The sequence below is a fragment of the Rutidosis leptorrhynchoides genome, chromosome 4 (genome assembly GCF_046630445.1).
Source record: "Rutidosis leptorrhynchoides isolate AG116_Rl617_1_P2 chromosome 4, CSIRO_AGI_Rlap_v1, whole genome shotgun sequence".
In the NCBI taxonomy this organism is placed as follows: Eukaryota; Viridiplantae; Streptophyta; class Magnoliopsida; order Asterales; family Asteraceae; genus Rutidosis; species Rutidosis leptorrhynchoides.
This window is the reverse complement of record NC_092336.1, coordinates 156,312,501-156,331,736: the sequence shown is the minus strand read 5'-3', so window position 1 is coordinate 156,331,736 and position 19,236 is coordinate 156,312,501. Positions and strand designations below refer to the sequence as shown.

Genomic DNA, 19,236 nt, shown 5'->3' with positions numbered 1-19,236 from the left:
TATATATATATATATATATATATATATATATATATATATATATATATAGTTTCTATTATATTACTAAAATGATGTCATTATTAGACTAATTCCTTTGTTAAGAAAAAATCAAAAAGAAAAAGTAAAAAATCTAAGCATGGTGGGTGATGTCATTAATCTAAATAATTTTGAATTAAAATTAAATCTTATTAATTAATTATTAATTATTATTATTAAATCTTATTAATAATTTTTTTAATTATTATAATTAATTATTTTGAATTGAGTACGAGAAGGTATAAAAGTTAGGCAGAAGAAAACTAATTCTACATTTATATTTTAATTACAGTTTTAAAATAAAATGACGATCAATATTATCTCTTATGATTGGATGTGGATTGTTTAATATGCATTTTAGGTGTTTGATGAAATGTTCAGCTGACGAGTTTCTTAGTCGGACTATGTAGTTCCACGGGTCATTAAACTAAATAACTTTAGTATTTACGTTCACTTAATACTAAAACATATTATTAAACTGTTTCGTTTAAACTAACCCGTGATTTCACGGGTCATTTCACTAGTATATATATATATATATATATATATATATATATATATATATATATATATATATATATATATATATATATATATATATAATTAAATATTAAATAATAGAGGTTATTTAATTAATAAGACAGTTAATTAAATAAAAGAAAGTTAATTTAAAAAAGTAAAGTTGTTAAAGGCCAGCTACCACTATGTAAAAAGTTGGGCATCAAATGTCCCGCCTATGCAAATTAAAAAGTCCATCTTCAATCAACCTTAATGCTTCACTTTCATTCTCTGCCATTATTGTTGCAGCCACCATCACAAGAATCCACCATCATCCACCTTCATTTTCTCTCTGAAATTATTTTGTGTTGAACTCGTAAGCTCCCAATTTCACTTTCAAGACATACATTTCTCACAACTAATCAGAGCCAACACATGTGGCAGTTTCTTCCGTTGTAGTCTTCGCGGTCCGTCCCATCAACGACACAACCAACTCGCCGACAACAGTCCACAGAGCCCGTTGTAGGGCAACGAAACCGCTTCGTTGTATAGCGTAGCGAATGGTCTAAAACTATTAAATGGTCGAGCCCGCTTCGATAGGCCGCATTGTTGCGGGGGGATGGTCACATTTGTAAAAAATTATATGTTTTTCGTCTTAATATTTTTACCGGTACTCTATTTAACAAAGGTAAAAAAATCAACTTAAACCTACTGAACAAGTATAATTTAATTTTTTCTATAATTTAACCAATTAAACTGACATAATGTAGTTAATTATATTGTTTGCACAAAAGAATAATTTTTAAACAAAAGTCAAATCGTTAGATACAACTTATTTATGTATGTTAACAACGTCGACTAAAGTTATTATTTAAAAATTCTAAAAGAATATGTAATTATAAAAGTAAGTAATTTAAAATAAAAATATGTTGATTTAAAAAATAAATCAAACACTTAAAATACTCCAAAAAATTAAGTTGATTTTTTTTTTTTTCTTTTTCTTTTTTTGACAAAAATCACATGCTATGCACTTGAGAAGTTAATATCACATAAAGTGACTTCATCAAATGACTAAATCTTGGCTTCTATTTAGTTGTCGTTTCTTCCTAATTGAACGATCAAATTTGATGTTGTTTTAGTATGTAAGAACAATAAAAAACACACACACACACACACACACATATATATATAGGGGCGGAAATGACATGGAGCAAGTGGGGTCACCCGACCCCAGTGAAATTTTTTATTGTGCAAAAAATTTAGGTTTTTTCGTTTCGAACCCAGTGGAATTTTGTTTGGCTAAAAGTCTTCATATTTTGTCCCCAAAGTCTCAAGATTTTGCCTCAAATCCTTCAATTTTTCCTCAAAAGTCTTCAAATTTTGCCCAAAAACCTTCAAATTTTGCAAAAAAACTTCAAATTTTGCCTAAAAACCTTCGTATTTTGTCAAAAAAAAATTGCTACGCTATTAAAAAAATTTCGCCCCCAGTTAAAAAAGTGTCTATTTCCGCCACTGTATATATATATTATTTTTTGTTTTTTTATTATTGGTCTACCAGAGAATAACATCCATCCATTTTTTATAATAATAATAACAATAATAATAATAATAATAAAATAATAAATTTATAATCATTATTACATAAATAAAACTAGGACTTTTAAGATTTTATGTTAGATAATTATATATATATATATATATATATATATATATATATATATATATATATATATATATATATATATATATATATATATATATATGTGTGTGTGTGTGTGTGTGTGCGCGATTTATTTAGAAATTTAAAAATAATTAAAATGGATGGAACCTAACAAGAATGACCTTTCAAAATAACCTTCACCATAATATACCTTCAAAAAATGACCTTACCACGTCACAATCTATCCAAAAAACACAATAATTGCTCCACGTCACAACCATTGTAAGTGGTAGTCTTATAAGACCAGCTGTTACGCCACGTTAAAATAGCGTTAAATTCAGGTTAACAAAATTTTAACACCACTAGCGCCCGTAACGCCGCGTTAGTTTAGACGCTATCATGGCGTTGGTTTTCATTGTAACAGCCAGAAAGGTTAGCGTTTGAGACATGTGGCTGAGTCTGAATGGTTGGGTTATTAGTCGTTTGAATTCAAACGATTCTTTTATTATTATTATTTTTTTTAAATAAGCAATTTGTACCTTATAAATATATCATCATTTTTATAATTGTATACAAAACATAACACTCATCATTCTCTCAACGTGCTAGTATGAAAAGTCATGACATTGATAGATCATACACTTATCTTGTTGGATAACGACTTGGAATATGTTAAACCCTGATCGATTGAGATGTCGCTATATTTTTATATGATTTGCATTTTCACTTCATTGGTGCATATTATGTGTGAAATTTTTTTATAGAAACACACAAAACCACTAAGCCTTCAGACTTATGCATGTACGCGTATATCTCAGGCAATTACTAATTGGCTTGAGGAGAATGGATCGTAGGATCAGATGATGCCCGAAAACTTTGTTTAGAGTTGTTTTCTAGTCTAGTTGAAATAATATAATGTAAATATTCTACTTGTATTGTAAGAACGTTTGAATAATGAATAAAATTGTGATTTTGTTGGAATAAATATTCGGTGTCAGAAGTTGGTATCAGCGCCTTAGGTATAAGTAAATTAGGTATAATGTACCTAGTCTTAAGCATACATGCATCACTTAGTGATCATTGTTAAGAGAAACCTCAATTAAAGTGTGTCGGGAGTTTGTGGTTGGATCGATGACGATTAAAACTTAATTCAAAGTGATGTGTCACCTTCTCCAAATATGTAGGTTTCATTAGAGTTTTCGATGCAAGATAAGATATTACACATTACTCTAGAAAGACATAATATCAAGAGGGAATCACTTTTTTGGGGGGAAGGGGAAGTAATTTTTTTTCTTTTTTTAATTTTTTTTTCCACAAATATCAAGATTAGGTGAAAATATAAATATAAAAAAAAACACGTTGTGATAAATGTTATTATTTTGACCAGAAAACGCTCAAAGAAATAACTTTCATTGATAAATGTTATTCCTGATAACATTCATCATGATGCATGTTAATCTTCAAAAGTTTTTTTTCATCTTCTGTGAAGTTTTTTTCAAAATTTAACCTGATAACAAGTCTTATTCGAAAAAAGATGAGAAAATAAATTAAGACTTGTTCGTGAGATGTAACACTGGCCATTTTTTTATAACACATCAGAAGACATACATTTGATTAAACACAACATTAATAACATTTATTACAGAAAGCCACGTAATTAAGTTTATATTTACAAAACGGTGTTACTTATTACAAAACATTTGTTACAAAAGTCCACATCAGAGTTCACGAGTCAAACATGTCGTCAGCACCTACACCAGGCCAAACCAGCTGCACTTAAACCTGCAAGGGTGAAATGTGGGGGATTAGCACTCGGCTAAGTGAATGGAACTTATCTAACATACCAAGATTAAGCACCAAACATGCAATCATTATCACAAACATACTAACAATCAACTAGCATACAAACAAGACAATATGAGGATCAGGGCTTGTACGGGCACACTACTCCTAGCTGATTGGACTAAAGTCTACCGATATTCCCTCCTATCGAGTCTACTGCATAACCCTCCAAATGCAACCCATGCGTTTTTTATGCTATATCGTACATACTGTAGGACTTAGACCAACCTCCTCAGGCTCGGTTGACCTCATACGGACTTTAACCTCTACAGGCCCGATTGAGAGTCTCCACCCTTCTCCGGCCTGGCTGATGTCAAACACAGTGCGCACATAAAATTACAAAACAACAAAAAGCATGTATTATCTAAGTTACATGACAATTATATTACACTAAAGCATGGTAATATAGTAAACACAGTAGCATGACCTGCTAGTTAAACTCTATTAGAAGATAGACCCACTCACCAACTACCAGCAACAACTCGGTTAGCTAACTTCTGAGCTTCTTCCTTGTTTTATCGCCTGATAACAATATAAACCAAGTTAGTATGATGTTCTAATAAAAATTAGATACACGGGCAGCATAACGGCTAGAAAACAACACTTAAAAACAACAATGGTGTATTCGTATGGATCCACTGCCCATCCATACGGATGAGGGTATCATCGGTACGGATCCAATGAGTTTGCATCTCTAAGGTTGCAGTTCATCTGTACAGATTCAATCACTATCCGTGCGGATGCAAAATGCATCAGTACAGTTGCAGTTCATCTACAACAGCAGCATGAACCGACAGGTTTCAAGCTAAATGTGACGACCCGGAAATTTCCGACCAAATTTAAACTTAATCTTTATATGATTTCGACATGATAAGAAAAGTCTGTAATGTTGAATCTCAAAAATTTTGGAATCATATTCATGTAATCAATTAACCTTTGACTGCGCTCGACGATTCACGAACATTTATGTGTATATAGATATGTATATATAATATATAGTTATATTAATTGAAACCATTAATAAAGTATTAGATGTATAATACTTTACATGAACATATTGTTTCAATATAAGTTTAATATAGTTATCGACAGAATTAAAAGATAATATCAAATGATTGAATTATCAGATACATTGTAATATGATTACGGGTCTCTGTTGTGAGGTCCACAATGATTTGAGAAATCATTTCTTTTTAACAATATGCGGAATAAATGGTAAAGTGATCTACAAGTGAGAACAAAATGTCAATTAACGATAACTGGACAAAGGTTAGTAGAGATTCCTGCTTAACTTTTAATGCAATGATTGCCTCGTGTCTTTTGATAAAATAATTATTTAGTTTTCATAATATTGAAAACGTTTTATGATATAGATGAAACCTTTTTGAATTTGAATATATACAATAAGTCGGAGTGCTAATTATATTGTTGAACTAAATATATAAATAACTTGCAACGTGTATTTAAAACGTGTTTATGTATATTAAATATATATGATTTCAAATTAATTAAGTAAACAATAGTAACACTAGCTTAGTGATTCGATTCATATGTAGATATGATAATTAGTACGTTTAAGAAGTTAAAATAGATGCTAGTACATAAATGAACTATACCTAGTTAAGTTTTTAAAATGAAAACTTTATAAAATAATTTCTATTATGTAAACGATCTTAAATTATACTTTGAAATATAATTAGTATTTGAAAAACTAAATATTATATTATTAAATAAATATTTCTAATATATATAAATTTATATTTTAAATGAATATATATATATATATATATATATATATATATATATATATATATATATATATATATATATATATATATATATATATATATATATATATATATATATATATATATATATATATATATATATATATATAGAGAAACGATGATTTAAAGAAGCAAATGACCAAAACACTCAAATGAATAAGTTACACTTTGAGTGGGATAGTTTTTCATTGATTTGAGTCTTGTTATGTATAAAGGTACATTACATGAAACATAAAGTACTGATTTTCTAAGCGTACGAAAGGACGTTCGAAAAACCGGAACCGGGACGTAAGTCGAGCGTCAACGTACAATTCATCGGTGCTAAAATTACAAATCAACTATGCACGAGAATATAATATAATATTTAATTAATTCTAAAGATTAAATATATTATATATTAAATAATATATATACATTATGTCGGTAGCCTTTGATAATGCATATGTTAGCTGTAGAAAGTAACAATGCAATCGCATGGCTTAATGCTTTAGACCCCATGCGATCGCATGGGGTGGTAGGTGGTGTCAAGTGCTTTTAAAACGAACGAATTGCAGTTTGTGAAATTCATTTTCATCATTCACTCTAATCAATCTCTGGCATATTTCTCTCTCTATATATATTATAATAATAATAATAATAATAATAATAATAATAATAATAATTATTATTATTATTATTATAATTGTTATTATTATAATTATTATAATTATTATTATTATTATTATTATTATTAAGATTAATATTATTATTAATCTTATAATTAGGAGTACTATTTTAGTATTATTATACATAAAATATTACGATGGAGTGCTGTCCAAGTTATTTCAAACGGGTTTTTCGAGCGGGATAGAGCTAAGGAAATTATGGGTTATAGCTATGGAGATTATGGGTATGGTTCGGGGGTATAGCTTGGGAGGTCAACATAGTGTTTATCATCTCCGTCGTGTCTACATACTTTCCTGCAATATTGAATCACAATATTGATACGTGAGCATTCATATTTTATCTTTTAGATATTAATAGTGTATCCCTGACTAGTGCTCAAGTATATATGATTATGCATGCTTGTATGCTAAATTTTGTCGTTATATAGTTTATGATGAATCACGAATTTGATACTTATGCTACTGATATAAAGTATATGATATGCATGTCGTTGGAAAGCTGGCAAAAAATTAATAACTTTTTATTTAGAAAGCGTATGAATTCGATGAACGGTTTAAAAGATATAGTCAACTGAATTATCATTAATATTAGTATTATTATTAAAAATTATTATTATTATTACTATCGTCGTTGTTATCGTCATTATTATCGTCGTTATTATTATTATCTGATAATTGATATTATTATTATCATCATTATCGATATTAATATAAGTATTATCATTAAAATTGTTATTGTTATTATTATTACTATCGTTGTTATCATTAAAGTTATTATTAATATCATCATCATCATCATCATCATTATTATTATTATTATTATTATTATTATTATTATTATTATTATTATTATTATTATTATTATTATTATTATTATTATTATTATTATTATTATTAGTATTATCATTAATATTATTATAATATTTATTATTATTAGTATTATTATCATTAAAACTAATATTAGTATCATCTAACTATTATGATTACTATTATTATCATTATTATGAATGCGATATAAAATAGGACTAAAAGCTATTGAACAAATCGATTAGGAAATAATGAGTATAAGTATCATGATGAAATTAAAATGTTGTAAGATATTGATTTAGATAAAAATATCATTTTCATTATTTTTATTAAAAGTATCATTAATATTAAAACTATCATTTTTATTAAATTTATCATTTTTGATAGAAATATCATTGTTATTATAAAATATCATTATTATTATCATTTTAGTATTATTATTATTAAAAATTATCATTTTGAATAAAATTATTTTTTTTAAAATATTATTATTATGACATTAGTATTACTACAAAAGATTATTATTTATTATCAAAATTATTATTATCATTAGTAAATATAAATATATAATAAACATGTATAAATTTTGAAAGTCATTTTTGGATTAGAAGACTTTTGTTAACTTCTGCATGATAATCTCGAGCATTAGGATTGTGATACACTACGACTTGATCTAAATTGTTAGACAAATATTGACCAACATATAAATATATATACTTAATATAGGTTAGTGAATCTGAGGCCAACCCTGCACTTGTTCAGCGCCGTCATATGAATAATTGCTACGAAATACAGTATTGTGAGTTTCATTTGCTCTCTTTTTAAATGCTTTTGCAAAATATTTCTGGGACTGAGAATACATGCGCTGCTTTTATAAATGTTTTACGAAATAGACACAAGTAATCGAAACTACATTCTATGGTTAGATTATCGAAATCGAATATGCCTCTTTTTAGTCTGGTAATCTAAGAATTAGGGAACAGACACCCTAACTGACGCGAATCCTAAAGATAGATCTATCGGGCCCAACAAGCCCCATCCAAAGTACCAGATGCTTTAGTACTTCGAATTTATCATGTCCGAAGGGAGTCCCAGAATGATGGGGATATTCTATATGCATCTTGTTAAGGTCGGTTACCAGGTGTTCACCATATGAATGATTTTTATCTCTATGAAGTGCGAAATGCCTGATATGAGATGATGTTTATGAGAAATGGAAATGAAATCTTACAACAACAACAACAACAACAACAACATTACCCAATCCAACGAAAGTGGGGTATGGGGGAGGTGAGTGTAGACAATCATTCCTCGTACCCTAGATTAGAAGGAAGTCACTACTCCACCCGCGGGTATAGAACCCGCGCCTAGATAAGGTCGTCCCTCCCTCTACTCTAGCGCAAAAGAGATTGCTTCCTAAAGGACCTCCGGCCCGAAGAGCTCATAAGAACGAAATAGACAGGGCAAATGATACGTACCTGTACGAGTAATGAGCACCTAGCAAGAAGCAACCATACACAGTAACCATAAAGGGGACACATATAGCAGTAATGCACAACAGTAGGGCAAAGAGCATGAATAAAATAGTGCACATAACCATTTAATTTCAGGTAAACATACAGACAAACAAGATATATACATATACATATACATATACATATACATATACGCACCCACACAGACACACACATCGATGTATATATACCACACGAAAGCATGAAGAAAAAAAAAAAAAAAAAAAACTCATGCTTAAACATAAATACATATAGATACATTCGTAGATATATATACCTAGGTACAGATACAAGACAGACAAACCTACATACACCAATACATGCACTTAGATACATAGATACATATATATAGAGATACAAACATATACATCGGTACATATATATAGCCTAAAAACATATACATAGATACAAAGGCATATAAACCATGTAGAGGGGTATAAATAGTGTGGTTATTGAATATCTGGTTATAGTTATATATGTAGTTGTATAATAAAAGTAACTAACACAATGAAAAAAAAAAAAAAAAAAAAACCTACTCAATAATTCTAATTCTACTCCTCCACAGGCTCCTATCAGAAGTCATGTCCTCCGTCAGTAGGAGCTCTTTCATGTCAAGCTTCAATCTATCCTCCATCCTACGTCTAGGTCTACCCCTTCTCCTTACGCCGCCAACGGCGAGGGTCTCGACTCTCCTAACTGGGGCTAAAAGTGGGCGCCTCCTAACATGCCCAAACCATCTAAGTCGTCCTTCCCTAAGTTTGTTGATGATGTTCCCAACTTCCAATTTCTCTCTAAAAACTCCATTTGGTATCATATCTAGCATGGTCTTACCACACGTCCATCTAAGCATCCTCATTTCTGCCACCTCCATCCTCCTCTCTTGGGCCTTCGTCATTGGCCAACACTCTGATCCGTACAACATGGCTGGTCTAATTGCCACCTTAAAGAATTTACCTTTCAGTTTAAGTGGGACCTTCTTGTCGCACAACACCCCTTTCGCAGCCCTCCACTTCAACCATCCTACTCGTATACGATGCGTCATATCCTCATCTATACTTCTCGAAATGTGAAGCATCGAGCCTAAATATCTAAAGGACTCTTGCGGGGGTAGAATCTGATCCCCAATTCTGATATCCACTATATCGTCGTGTTCCTCTTCGCCCCCCTTGAAATCGCATCTAAGGTACTCCGATTTAAGTCTGATAATCCGTAGGCCATTTGATTCTAAGGCGATCCTCCATTGCTCTAGCCTCCTGTTAAGCTCATCCTGAGAATCCGAAACTAATACAATATCGTCGGCGAAAATCTGTGTTTCCTACCGTCGTACGTACACGAGTCTTCGCCCCATCGTACATATCTCTAATAGATCTTATATATCTACTTGGGACTCCCCTAGCATTAAGAGTCTTCCAAATCAGCTCACGCGGGACACAGTCATAAGCTTTTTCCAAGTCTAAGAACGCCATGTGTAGGTTCTTTTGCTTTTCCATATACTTCTCCATAAGGCTTCTAACTATGTGAATCGATTCAATCGATGAGCGTCCTGGCATGAAGCCGAATTGGTTCTCTGAAACCTTTGTCTCGCGTCTGAGCCTCGTCTCGATCACTCTTTCCCAAAGCTTCATAGTATGACTGAGTAACTTTATGCCTCTATAGTTACTACATAATTGCGCATCTCCCTTGTTCTTGTAAATGGGAATAACCTCACTGAGTCTCCATTCCATAGGCATATTTGCGCTTCTAAACGTCGTGTTGAAAAGGTTTGTCAACCATCTAACCCCGTCACCTCCTAGGCACTTCCACGCCTCAATCGGAATTTGGTCTGGTCCTACTGCTTTGTTTCTCCCCATATTTCGTAGGGCCAATCTAACTTCCTCCTGATTAATCCTCGTGCAGAAACAGTTGTTTTGAAACTCCTGAACCTCGTGGGGTTCACCGTTCCGCTCTGGTCTTCCCCTACCGAAAAGGGATGCAAAATATTCTTCCCATCTTTTCCTAATAAGGTCTTCTCTCACTATACTTTGCCCTGCTACATCCTTGATATATTTGATGTTACCTAAGTCCCTCCTTCCTCGCTCCCTAGCTTTGGCTATCCTATATATGTCATTAGCTCCCTCTTTAGAGTCTAGTTTTCTATACAAGTCTTCATATGCTTTGTCTTTTGCAATTGCTACGGCCTTCTTAGCTTCTCTTTTAGCTTCTTTATATCTTTCTTCTACCCTAGTTCTCTCTTCAGGTGTCCCTTATCCAAGAGTAATGAGCTCCTTAAACCTCGTCTGCTTTAACGCGACTTTCGATTGGACATCGTCACTAAGCCACCACGACTCTCTTCTACTCTTATGGGCTCTCGATGTCCCTATAGCCACTCCTAAGGTCTCTTTTGCCACATCTCTGATAGTGGACGCCATGCGATTCCATATCTGGTCTGCGTCCGTAGGGGCAACGTAATCCTCTTCTACACTCAATCTATTAACAACAATCGCTCTAAAAGTCTCCGCATTCGCTCCAAAGAGGTTCTTCCAAAGGATTCTAGGTTGTACAGCCCTAGCCCTCCTGCCAACTCTTCCCCTAGTGACTAGGTCCATGACCAGCAATCTGTGCTGGGAGGAGCACGTCAAAGCTGGAAGGACCTTACAGTCCTTACATGTCCTAAGTTCCCCTTTACGAAGAAGCAAAAAGTCAATTTGGGTGCTGCGACCCCCGCTATGGAATGTGGCTAACTGAGCATCCCTCTTCTTGAAGAAAGAGTTTGCTACCACCAACTCGTGGGCAATGGCAAACTCAAGAATTGAGCGCCCCTCTTCATTTCTAGGACCAAACCCAAAGCCACCATGGGCTCCCTCATAACCTTCTGCCTCCACTCCTATATGTCCATTCAGATCACCACCTATAATCAGTCGATGGTCGGCTGGGCACCCCCTCACCACCTCATCTAACAATTCCCAAAAACTCTTCTTTTCCGCATCACCTAAACCCGCATGAGGTGCGTATGCACTAATGACCGTGAAAGTCTCCTCCTTAATAATTAAACTAACCGACATAATCCTATCGCTAAACCTGCCCACGTCAACAACGTTATCTTTATGTAGTTTTCCTAAAAAGATACCTACCCCGTTTCGTGCTATCCTAGAACCCGAGTACCACAACTTATAGTCCTGAATCTCTATCGCCTCTTCACCCTTCCATCTAGTCTCTTGAACACACACTATGTCTACCTTACTCTTAAGAAAGGTATCAACGAGCTCAATCCTCTTACCAGTCAAGGTTCCTATATTCCAACTACCCACTCTAATCCTACCAATGGTGGCTACCCTACAACCTCCTCTAACCCCTCTAGGCCTACCCGCCCCTAAAACAGGAGAAATGAAATCTTGTGGTATATTAAAATTATGGAAATGAATGATTATGATAAACCTATGAACTCACTAACCTTTTGGTTGACACTTTTAAGCATGTTTATTCTCAGGTACGAAAGAAATCTTCCGCTGTGCATTATGCTCATTTTAAGGATATTACATGGAGTCGCTCATAGCATATTTAGGTCAGTACCTTGCAATGGAACCAAATGTTGAAGACTTCGTCCAGGTGGATTAGGACGGGTCTCTACAGGTGGTATTAGAGCGATGGTCTTAGCGAACTAGGTCTTGCATTAGTGTGTCTAACTGATAGATATTAAGATGCATTAATGAGTCTGGACTTCGACCGTGTCTGCATGTCAAAAGTTTTGCTTATCATTTTTGTCGAAAATTACCTGCTTATCATCTTAAGTCTAGATGCGTTTTACTGCATTCATTGCATAGATAGAGTAGAGACAAATTCATATCTTTACATATCTATTACAGTAAACTCTGTCTGATATCTTTCAAAAATTTCTCCGTAACTTATGGGATCTTGGTATTATATATACATATGTAAAATATGTATTGAAGAATACCAAACTAAGTCTTATAATCTAATTCATTTCAAAATTCATTTCCCTGATTATACGAGATGAACCCCTCAACTAGTTCAAGTTCCTCAGATTCCGATATGGATTTCCACTCGAGCTCCGAAAGCAGTGTGTACGGAATGGATCAACCAATTAGCCATCATCTATTCTGGATGAATTGGGGATGAGTTCGTAGCCTACTTAATCATTGGAGACAAGAAGAAGCTGATCCCTTCCATCTACCACATTTCCCTCTTGGCAAAGAACCTGAAGCACTTACCAGTGAACCTGTTCGAAATACCATTTTCTCCCTCATTTCCAGAGTATCCCGTTACGATTATATACTATCTCAAATTCTAGATCTTATTCAACGGCTCGTCCGAACCACCGATCATCAGTCAACGAGCTTCGCGCTCGAGTATTGGCTTTGGAGAATATGGTGCAAAGATTACAAGCACCATCAGCAACACCAGTACCAGCAACAGCATCCACAGCGCAAGCCTCAATACCACAAGCACCAGTAGCATCACCGACATCAATAGTACCATCATCAACACCAACAGTATCATTACCACCACCAACAACCACATTCGCATCCCACACCTCAATATCACATCTAAAATCTGTACTTCGAGCATCAATGTCATACGCACCATAGATGCTAAGGAGTACCAACAACAATAACCGATGAAGTATTAATTCATAACTTCATTGGAGAAACATTCTGCGATGATTATGTAATCTCTAAAGTCTTAGAGGTTATCTATTCTAGCCCTAGCCATAAATCAGATGAGTGGACCGGAATGATAGAAGGAAGAGTAGAAACTCTGACAAGAGTGATTTACAAGTTAGACTTGTTATACAAGCACCACCGATAGTACCACCAGCATCAGTATCACCAACACCAGCAACACCTGTAGCACCACAAGTTACACCAGCTCCATAACCACTGGCGATATCGACACCACAATCAACGACGAGTATATTGTATCAACGAGTTGTGAAGTATTAACTGATTCCCCCTGAAGAAATTATATGTATATTATATATATATATATAATATATATATATATATATATATATATATATATATATATATATATATATATATATATATATATATATATGAACTTTGAAATTAAAATAAATCTTTTCGTACTGAATCTATTATGTATGAATTGAAAAAAGGGTAGATACTACTCGGTTAATTCGTATTACTAATATGATAGGATGTACATCTTTCATTAAACGACTTAACCATCGTTAACTACAATCCCTGTTTCAACTCAATGAATTCCGTTTCATAATAAACTAAGTGTATTATTCAATTACATGTTTGATTTTACACTTTCGATATACTCGAAACTTTCTAAGAAACATCATTCGTACATTGCGAAGTTAGAAAGAGTTCTATGAGCATCAACATGATTCACTGAGGAAATATCAATAAGAATGAATAATGAAGTATTAATCACAGTAGTGAAATATTCTGTAAAGATTATGTAATCTCTAATGTTAGAGATTATTCATTTCTAGTTCCAGCCAAAAATCAAATGATCTTAATATGATATTAACTCATTAAATCTATATTACATCTGAAGAAAATATACATACATATATTTTCATAAAGACTGTGATAAAAATTCTCTTGTACAAAATATTACTTGTGAGACTTTTAACGGGTAGGTAATACCCGGGAAATATATAAATTCACAATTAATATGTTACATTCTTCGATTCTGACTCAGCAAATCATCAACTATACTCACTACTTGTAGTGACCCGAACTTTTCCATGTTTATATATATTAAATGAAATTGATATTTACATGATTAAGTATTTCCAACATGTTAAGCAATCAAACTTGTTAAGACTTGATTAATTGAAATAGGTTTCATATAGACAATTGACCACCCAAGTTGACCGGTGATTCACGAACGTTAAAACTTGTAAAAACTATATGATGACATATATATGATTATATATATAGTTAACATGATATTATGATAAGTAAGTATCTCATTAGGTATTTTAACAATGAGTTATATACATAAAATTGTGTTTATTGAATTAAGAAACTCGAAACGATATATATAACGATTGTCGTTATAACAACGTCTTACTAATTACATATGAATCATATTAATATATTGTTACACTATGTTTAATCATGATAAATTATAAGTAAACATGTCATTATGTATATTAACAATGAACTACATATGTAAAAACAAGACTACTAACTTAAGGATTTCTAAACGAGACATATATGTAACGATTATCGTTGTAACGACATTTAAATGTATATATATATCATATTAAGATATATTAATATATCATAATATTATGATAATATAATAATTTAACATCTCATTAGATATAATAAACATTGGGTTAACAACATTTAACAAGATCGTTAACTTAAAGGTTTCAAATCAACATTTACATGTAACGACTAACGATGACTTAACGACTCAGTTAATATGTATATACATGTAGTTTTTTAATATGTATTCATACACTTTTTAAAGACTTCAATACACTTATCAAAATACTTCTACTTAACAAAAATGCTTACAATTACATCCTCGTTCAGTTTCATCAACAATTCTACTCGTATGCACCCGTATTCGTACTCGTACAATACACAGCTTTTAGATGTATATACTATTGGTATATACACTACAATGATCAGCTCTTAGCAGCCCATGTGAGTCACTTAACACATGTGGGAACCATCATTTGGCAACTAGCATGAAATATCTCATAAAATTACAAAAATATTAGTAATCATTCATGACTTATTTACATGTAAATAAAATTACACATCCTTTATATCTAATACATATACCAATGACCAAAAACACCTACAAAAACTTTCATTCTTCAATTTTCTTCATCTAATTGATCTCTCTCAAGTTCTATCTTCAAGTTCTAAGTGTTCTTCATAAATTCTATAAGTTCTAGTTTCATAAAATCAAGAATACTTCCAAGTTTGCTAGCTTACTTCCAATCTTGTAAAGTGATCATCCAACCTCAAGAAATCTTTCTTATTTATAGTAAGATATCTTTCTAATACAAAGTAATACTCATATTCAAACTTTGATTCAATTTCTATAACTATAACAATCTTATTTCGAGTGAAAATCTTACTTGAACTTGTTTTCGTATCATGATTCTGCTTCAAGAACTTTCAAGCCATCCAAGGATCCTTTGAAGCTAGATTGATTTTTTTCATTTCCAGTAGGTTTATCCACAAAACTTGAGATAGTAATGATGTTCATAACATCATTCGTTTCGTATATATAAAACTACCTTATTCGATGGTTTAAACTTGTAATCACTAGAACATAGTCTAGTTAATTCTAAACTTGTTAATAAACAAAAGTTAATCCTTCTAACTTGAATTTTAAAATCAACTAAACACATGTTCTATATCTATATGATATGCTAACTTAATGATTTAAAACTTGGAAACACAAAAAACACCGTAAAACCGGACATACGCCGTCGTAGTAACACCGCGGGCTGTTTTGGGTTTGATAATTAAAAACTATGATAAGCTTTAATTTAAAAGTTGTTCTTCTGGGAAAATGATTTTTCTTATGAACATGAAACTATATCCAAAAATCATGGTTAAACTCAAAGTGGAAGTATGTTTTTCAAAATAGTCATCAAGACGTCGTTCTTTCGACTGAAACGACTACCTCTTTACAAAAACGACTTGTAACCTGTATTTTTGACTATAAACCTATACTTTTTATGTTTAGATTTATAAAATAGAGTTCAACATGAAACCATAGCAATTTGATTCACTCAAATCGGATTTAAAACGAAGAAGTTATGGGTAAAACAAGATTGGATATTTTTTGATTGTTGTAGCTACGGGAAATATTGTAACAATTCAATACAAATCATATCCTAGCTAACTTATATTGTATTATACATGTATTCTAATATATTATGTAATCTTGGGATACCATATACACGTATGCAAATGTTTTGACATATCATATCGACCCATGTATATATATTATTTGGAACAACCATAGACACTCTATATGCAGTAATGTTGGAGTTAGCTATACAGGGTTGAGGTTGATTCCAAAAATATATATACTTTGAGTTGTGATCTAGCCTGAGATGTGTATACACTGGGTCGTGGATTGATTCAAGATAATATATATCTATTTATTTCTGTACATCTAATTGTGGACAACTAGTTGTAGGTTACTAACGAGGACAGCTGACTTAATAAACTTAAAACATTAAAACGTATTAAAAATGTTGTAAATATATTTTGAACATACTTTGATATATATGTACATATTTGTTATAGGTTCGTGAATCGACCAGTGGCCAAGTCTTACTTCCTGACGAATTAAAAATCTGTGAAAGTGAGTTTCATTTGCCTTTTTACCCATTATATTTTTGGGCTGAGAATACATGCGCAATTTTTTATAAATGTTTTACGAAATAGCCACAAGTAATCGAAACTACATTATATGGGTGAATGATCGAAGCCGAATAAGCCCTTTTTGCTTGGTAACCTAAGAATTAGTAAACCGATCTACTAATTGACGCGAATCCTAAAGATAGATCTATTGGGCCTAACGAACCCCATCCAAAGTACCGGATGCTTTAGTACTTCGAATTCGTTTATATCATGTCCGAAGGATTTCTCGGAATGATAGGGGATATTCTTATATGCATCTTGTTAATGTCGGTTACCAGGTGTTCACCATATGAATGAATTTTATCTCTATGTATGGGATGTATATTGAAATATGAAATCTTGTGGTCTATTATTATGATTTGATAATATATAGGTTAAACCTATAACTCACCAACATTTTTATTGACGCTTTAAGCATGTTTATTCTCAGGTGATTATTAAGAGCTTCCGCTGTTGCGTACTAAAATAAGAACAAGATTTGGAGTCCATGCTTGTATGATATTATGTAAAAACTGCATTCAAGAAACTTATTTTTGATGTAATATATTCTAATTGTAAACCATTATGTAATGGCCGTGTGTAAACGGTATATTTTAGATTATCATTATTTGATAATCTACGTAATGCTTTTTAAACCTTTATCGATAAAATAAAGGTTAAGGTTGTTTTAAAAATGAATGCAGTCTTTGAAAAACGTCTCATATAGAGGTCAAAACCTCGCGACGAAATCAATTAATATGGAACGTTTATAATCAATATGAACGGGACATTTCACTACTTTCACAATGATATACATTCTTTCATAGAAATCAAAACAACCATACTCATTCAAATTCAATTACATATTCTGTTTTTAACATATCAGTATCTAAGTCGAGATATAACCGATATCATCACTCTTAGATCCCTACAGCTTTCAAAGCTATATTTGACTTCAAAACTGTGATAGAACATCACTCTATTCATAAAACCCAGGAAAATATTCTTATCGTTCAAAATTCTAGAACATCATATGTATATTAATGATGACAATGTACGATCAAACCCTTCGAAATTCCTGAAGATACCTCAATTAAGAAACAATCGAGATGATGATCTAACCACATGTTATCCACAGCCATACACCTGGAAAACTCCCGGAACCTAAGTAGAAGTTTAACACAAATTCGTGATTCATTGGCGTTGTTATTACCGAAAATAACTTTGCAATTCCCTTCCAATATAGCAAATTTTGTCACACCTCCAGCAAAATCAATTTCGACTTTTCATTCGGTTTAGCCTTATTATAACCTTGATATATATGTTGCCCTGTATGTCATTGTTACCGGGGAACCGTTTATATCCCACCACATTAGCAGTAAACTTACCAGCAACTTCATTGATCTTGGGATTTCCGAAAAATCATTACATTCATTGAAATCCTATCATATACTCATCCGCATCTTGTAACAAGAATTGCCATATCAAATACCGGAAATCAGCAATCAGTATTTTGAATCTCGTAGCGTTTCTACATCAACAGTTATATGTATACATATAATATTTATCCCCTAAAATTATGATCTTCAATTCTGAAATTCTGAAAAGCACCCAGCCTATGAATCAATACTCTGAATTTTGAAAATGCTGATGAAGCAGCAAAAACTGTAAACGACCTTAACAGTCGAAAGTTTGATGATAAAGAATAGTGTGTTGGCAAAGCTCAGAAAAAGAGAAGGTTTGGTACTGAAAAATGGATAGAGCAAACTATGAAGAAGGCTGTAGACAAATCACAAAGACTAAACCTGCCTTCAAAGAATCCAAATGATTCAGTATCTGCTGAGATCTTTAGCGAATACCTTGCTCCTAACTCTAAACCTTTACGGACAAATCTTATTCATCATATTTCGATATTAGAAATTCTAAGATATCATCGTATCCTCGATATTTCTGAAGATATTTTCATAACTATTCTTATCTGAAATCATTTATCTCTTCGCAATATCAGTGTTACATCAGAAAGGAAACTATTTTAGTTTATAAATTCCGAAAAATTCGAATTTT

The 19,236-nt window shown here is 32.2% G+C and overlaps 1 protein-coding gene across 1 annotated transcript in view; it reads right to left on the bottom strand.

Annotated features, from left to right (window-relative positions):
* Positions 1-3,970: 3,970 nt before the first annotated feature.
* LOC139841158 (uncharacterized) overlaps positions 3,971-19,236 on the bottom strand; it is a 29,054-nt gene continuing 13,788 nt past the window's right edge. Inside the window, exons 5-9 of the mRNA XM_071831390.1 lie at positions 11,081-12,158; positions 10,588-11,029; positions 10,304-10,428; positions 4,247-4,343; positions 3,971-4,090 (exon numbers count right to left, since the gene is read on the bottom strand). Of these exons, the coding sequence (XP_071687491.1) occupies positions 3,971-4,090; positions 4,247-4,343; positions 10,304-10,428; positions 10,588-11,029; positions 11,081-12,158 (1,862 nt within the window). The remainder of the gene's footprint in view (positions 4,091-4,246; positions 4,344-10,303; positions 10,429-10,587; positions 11,030-11,080; positions 12,159-19,236) is intronic.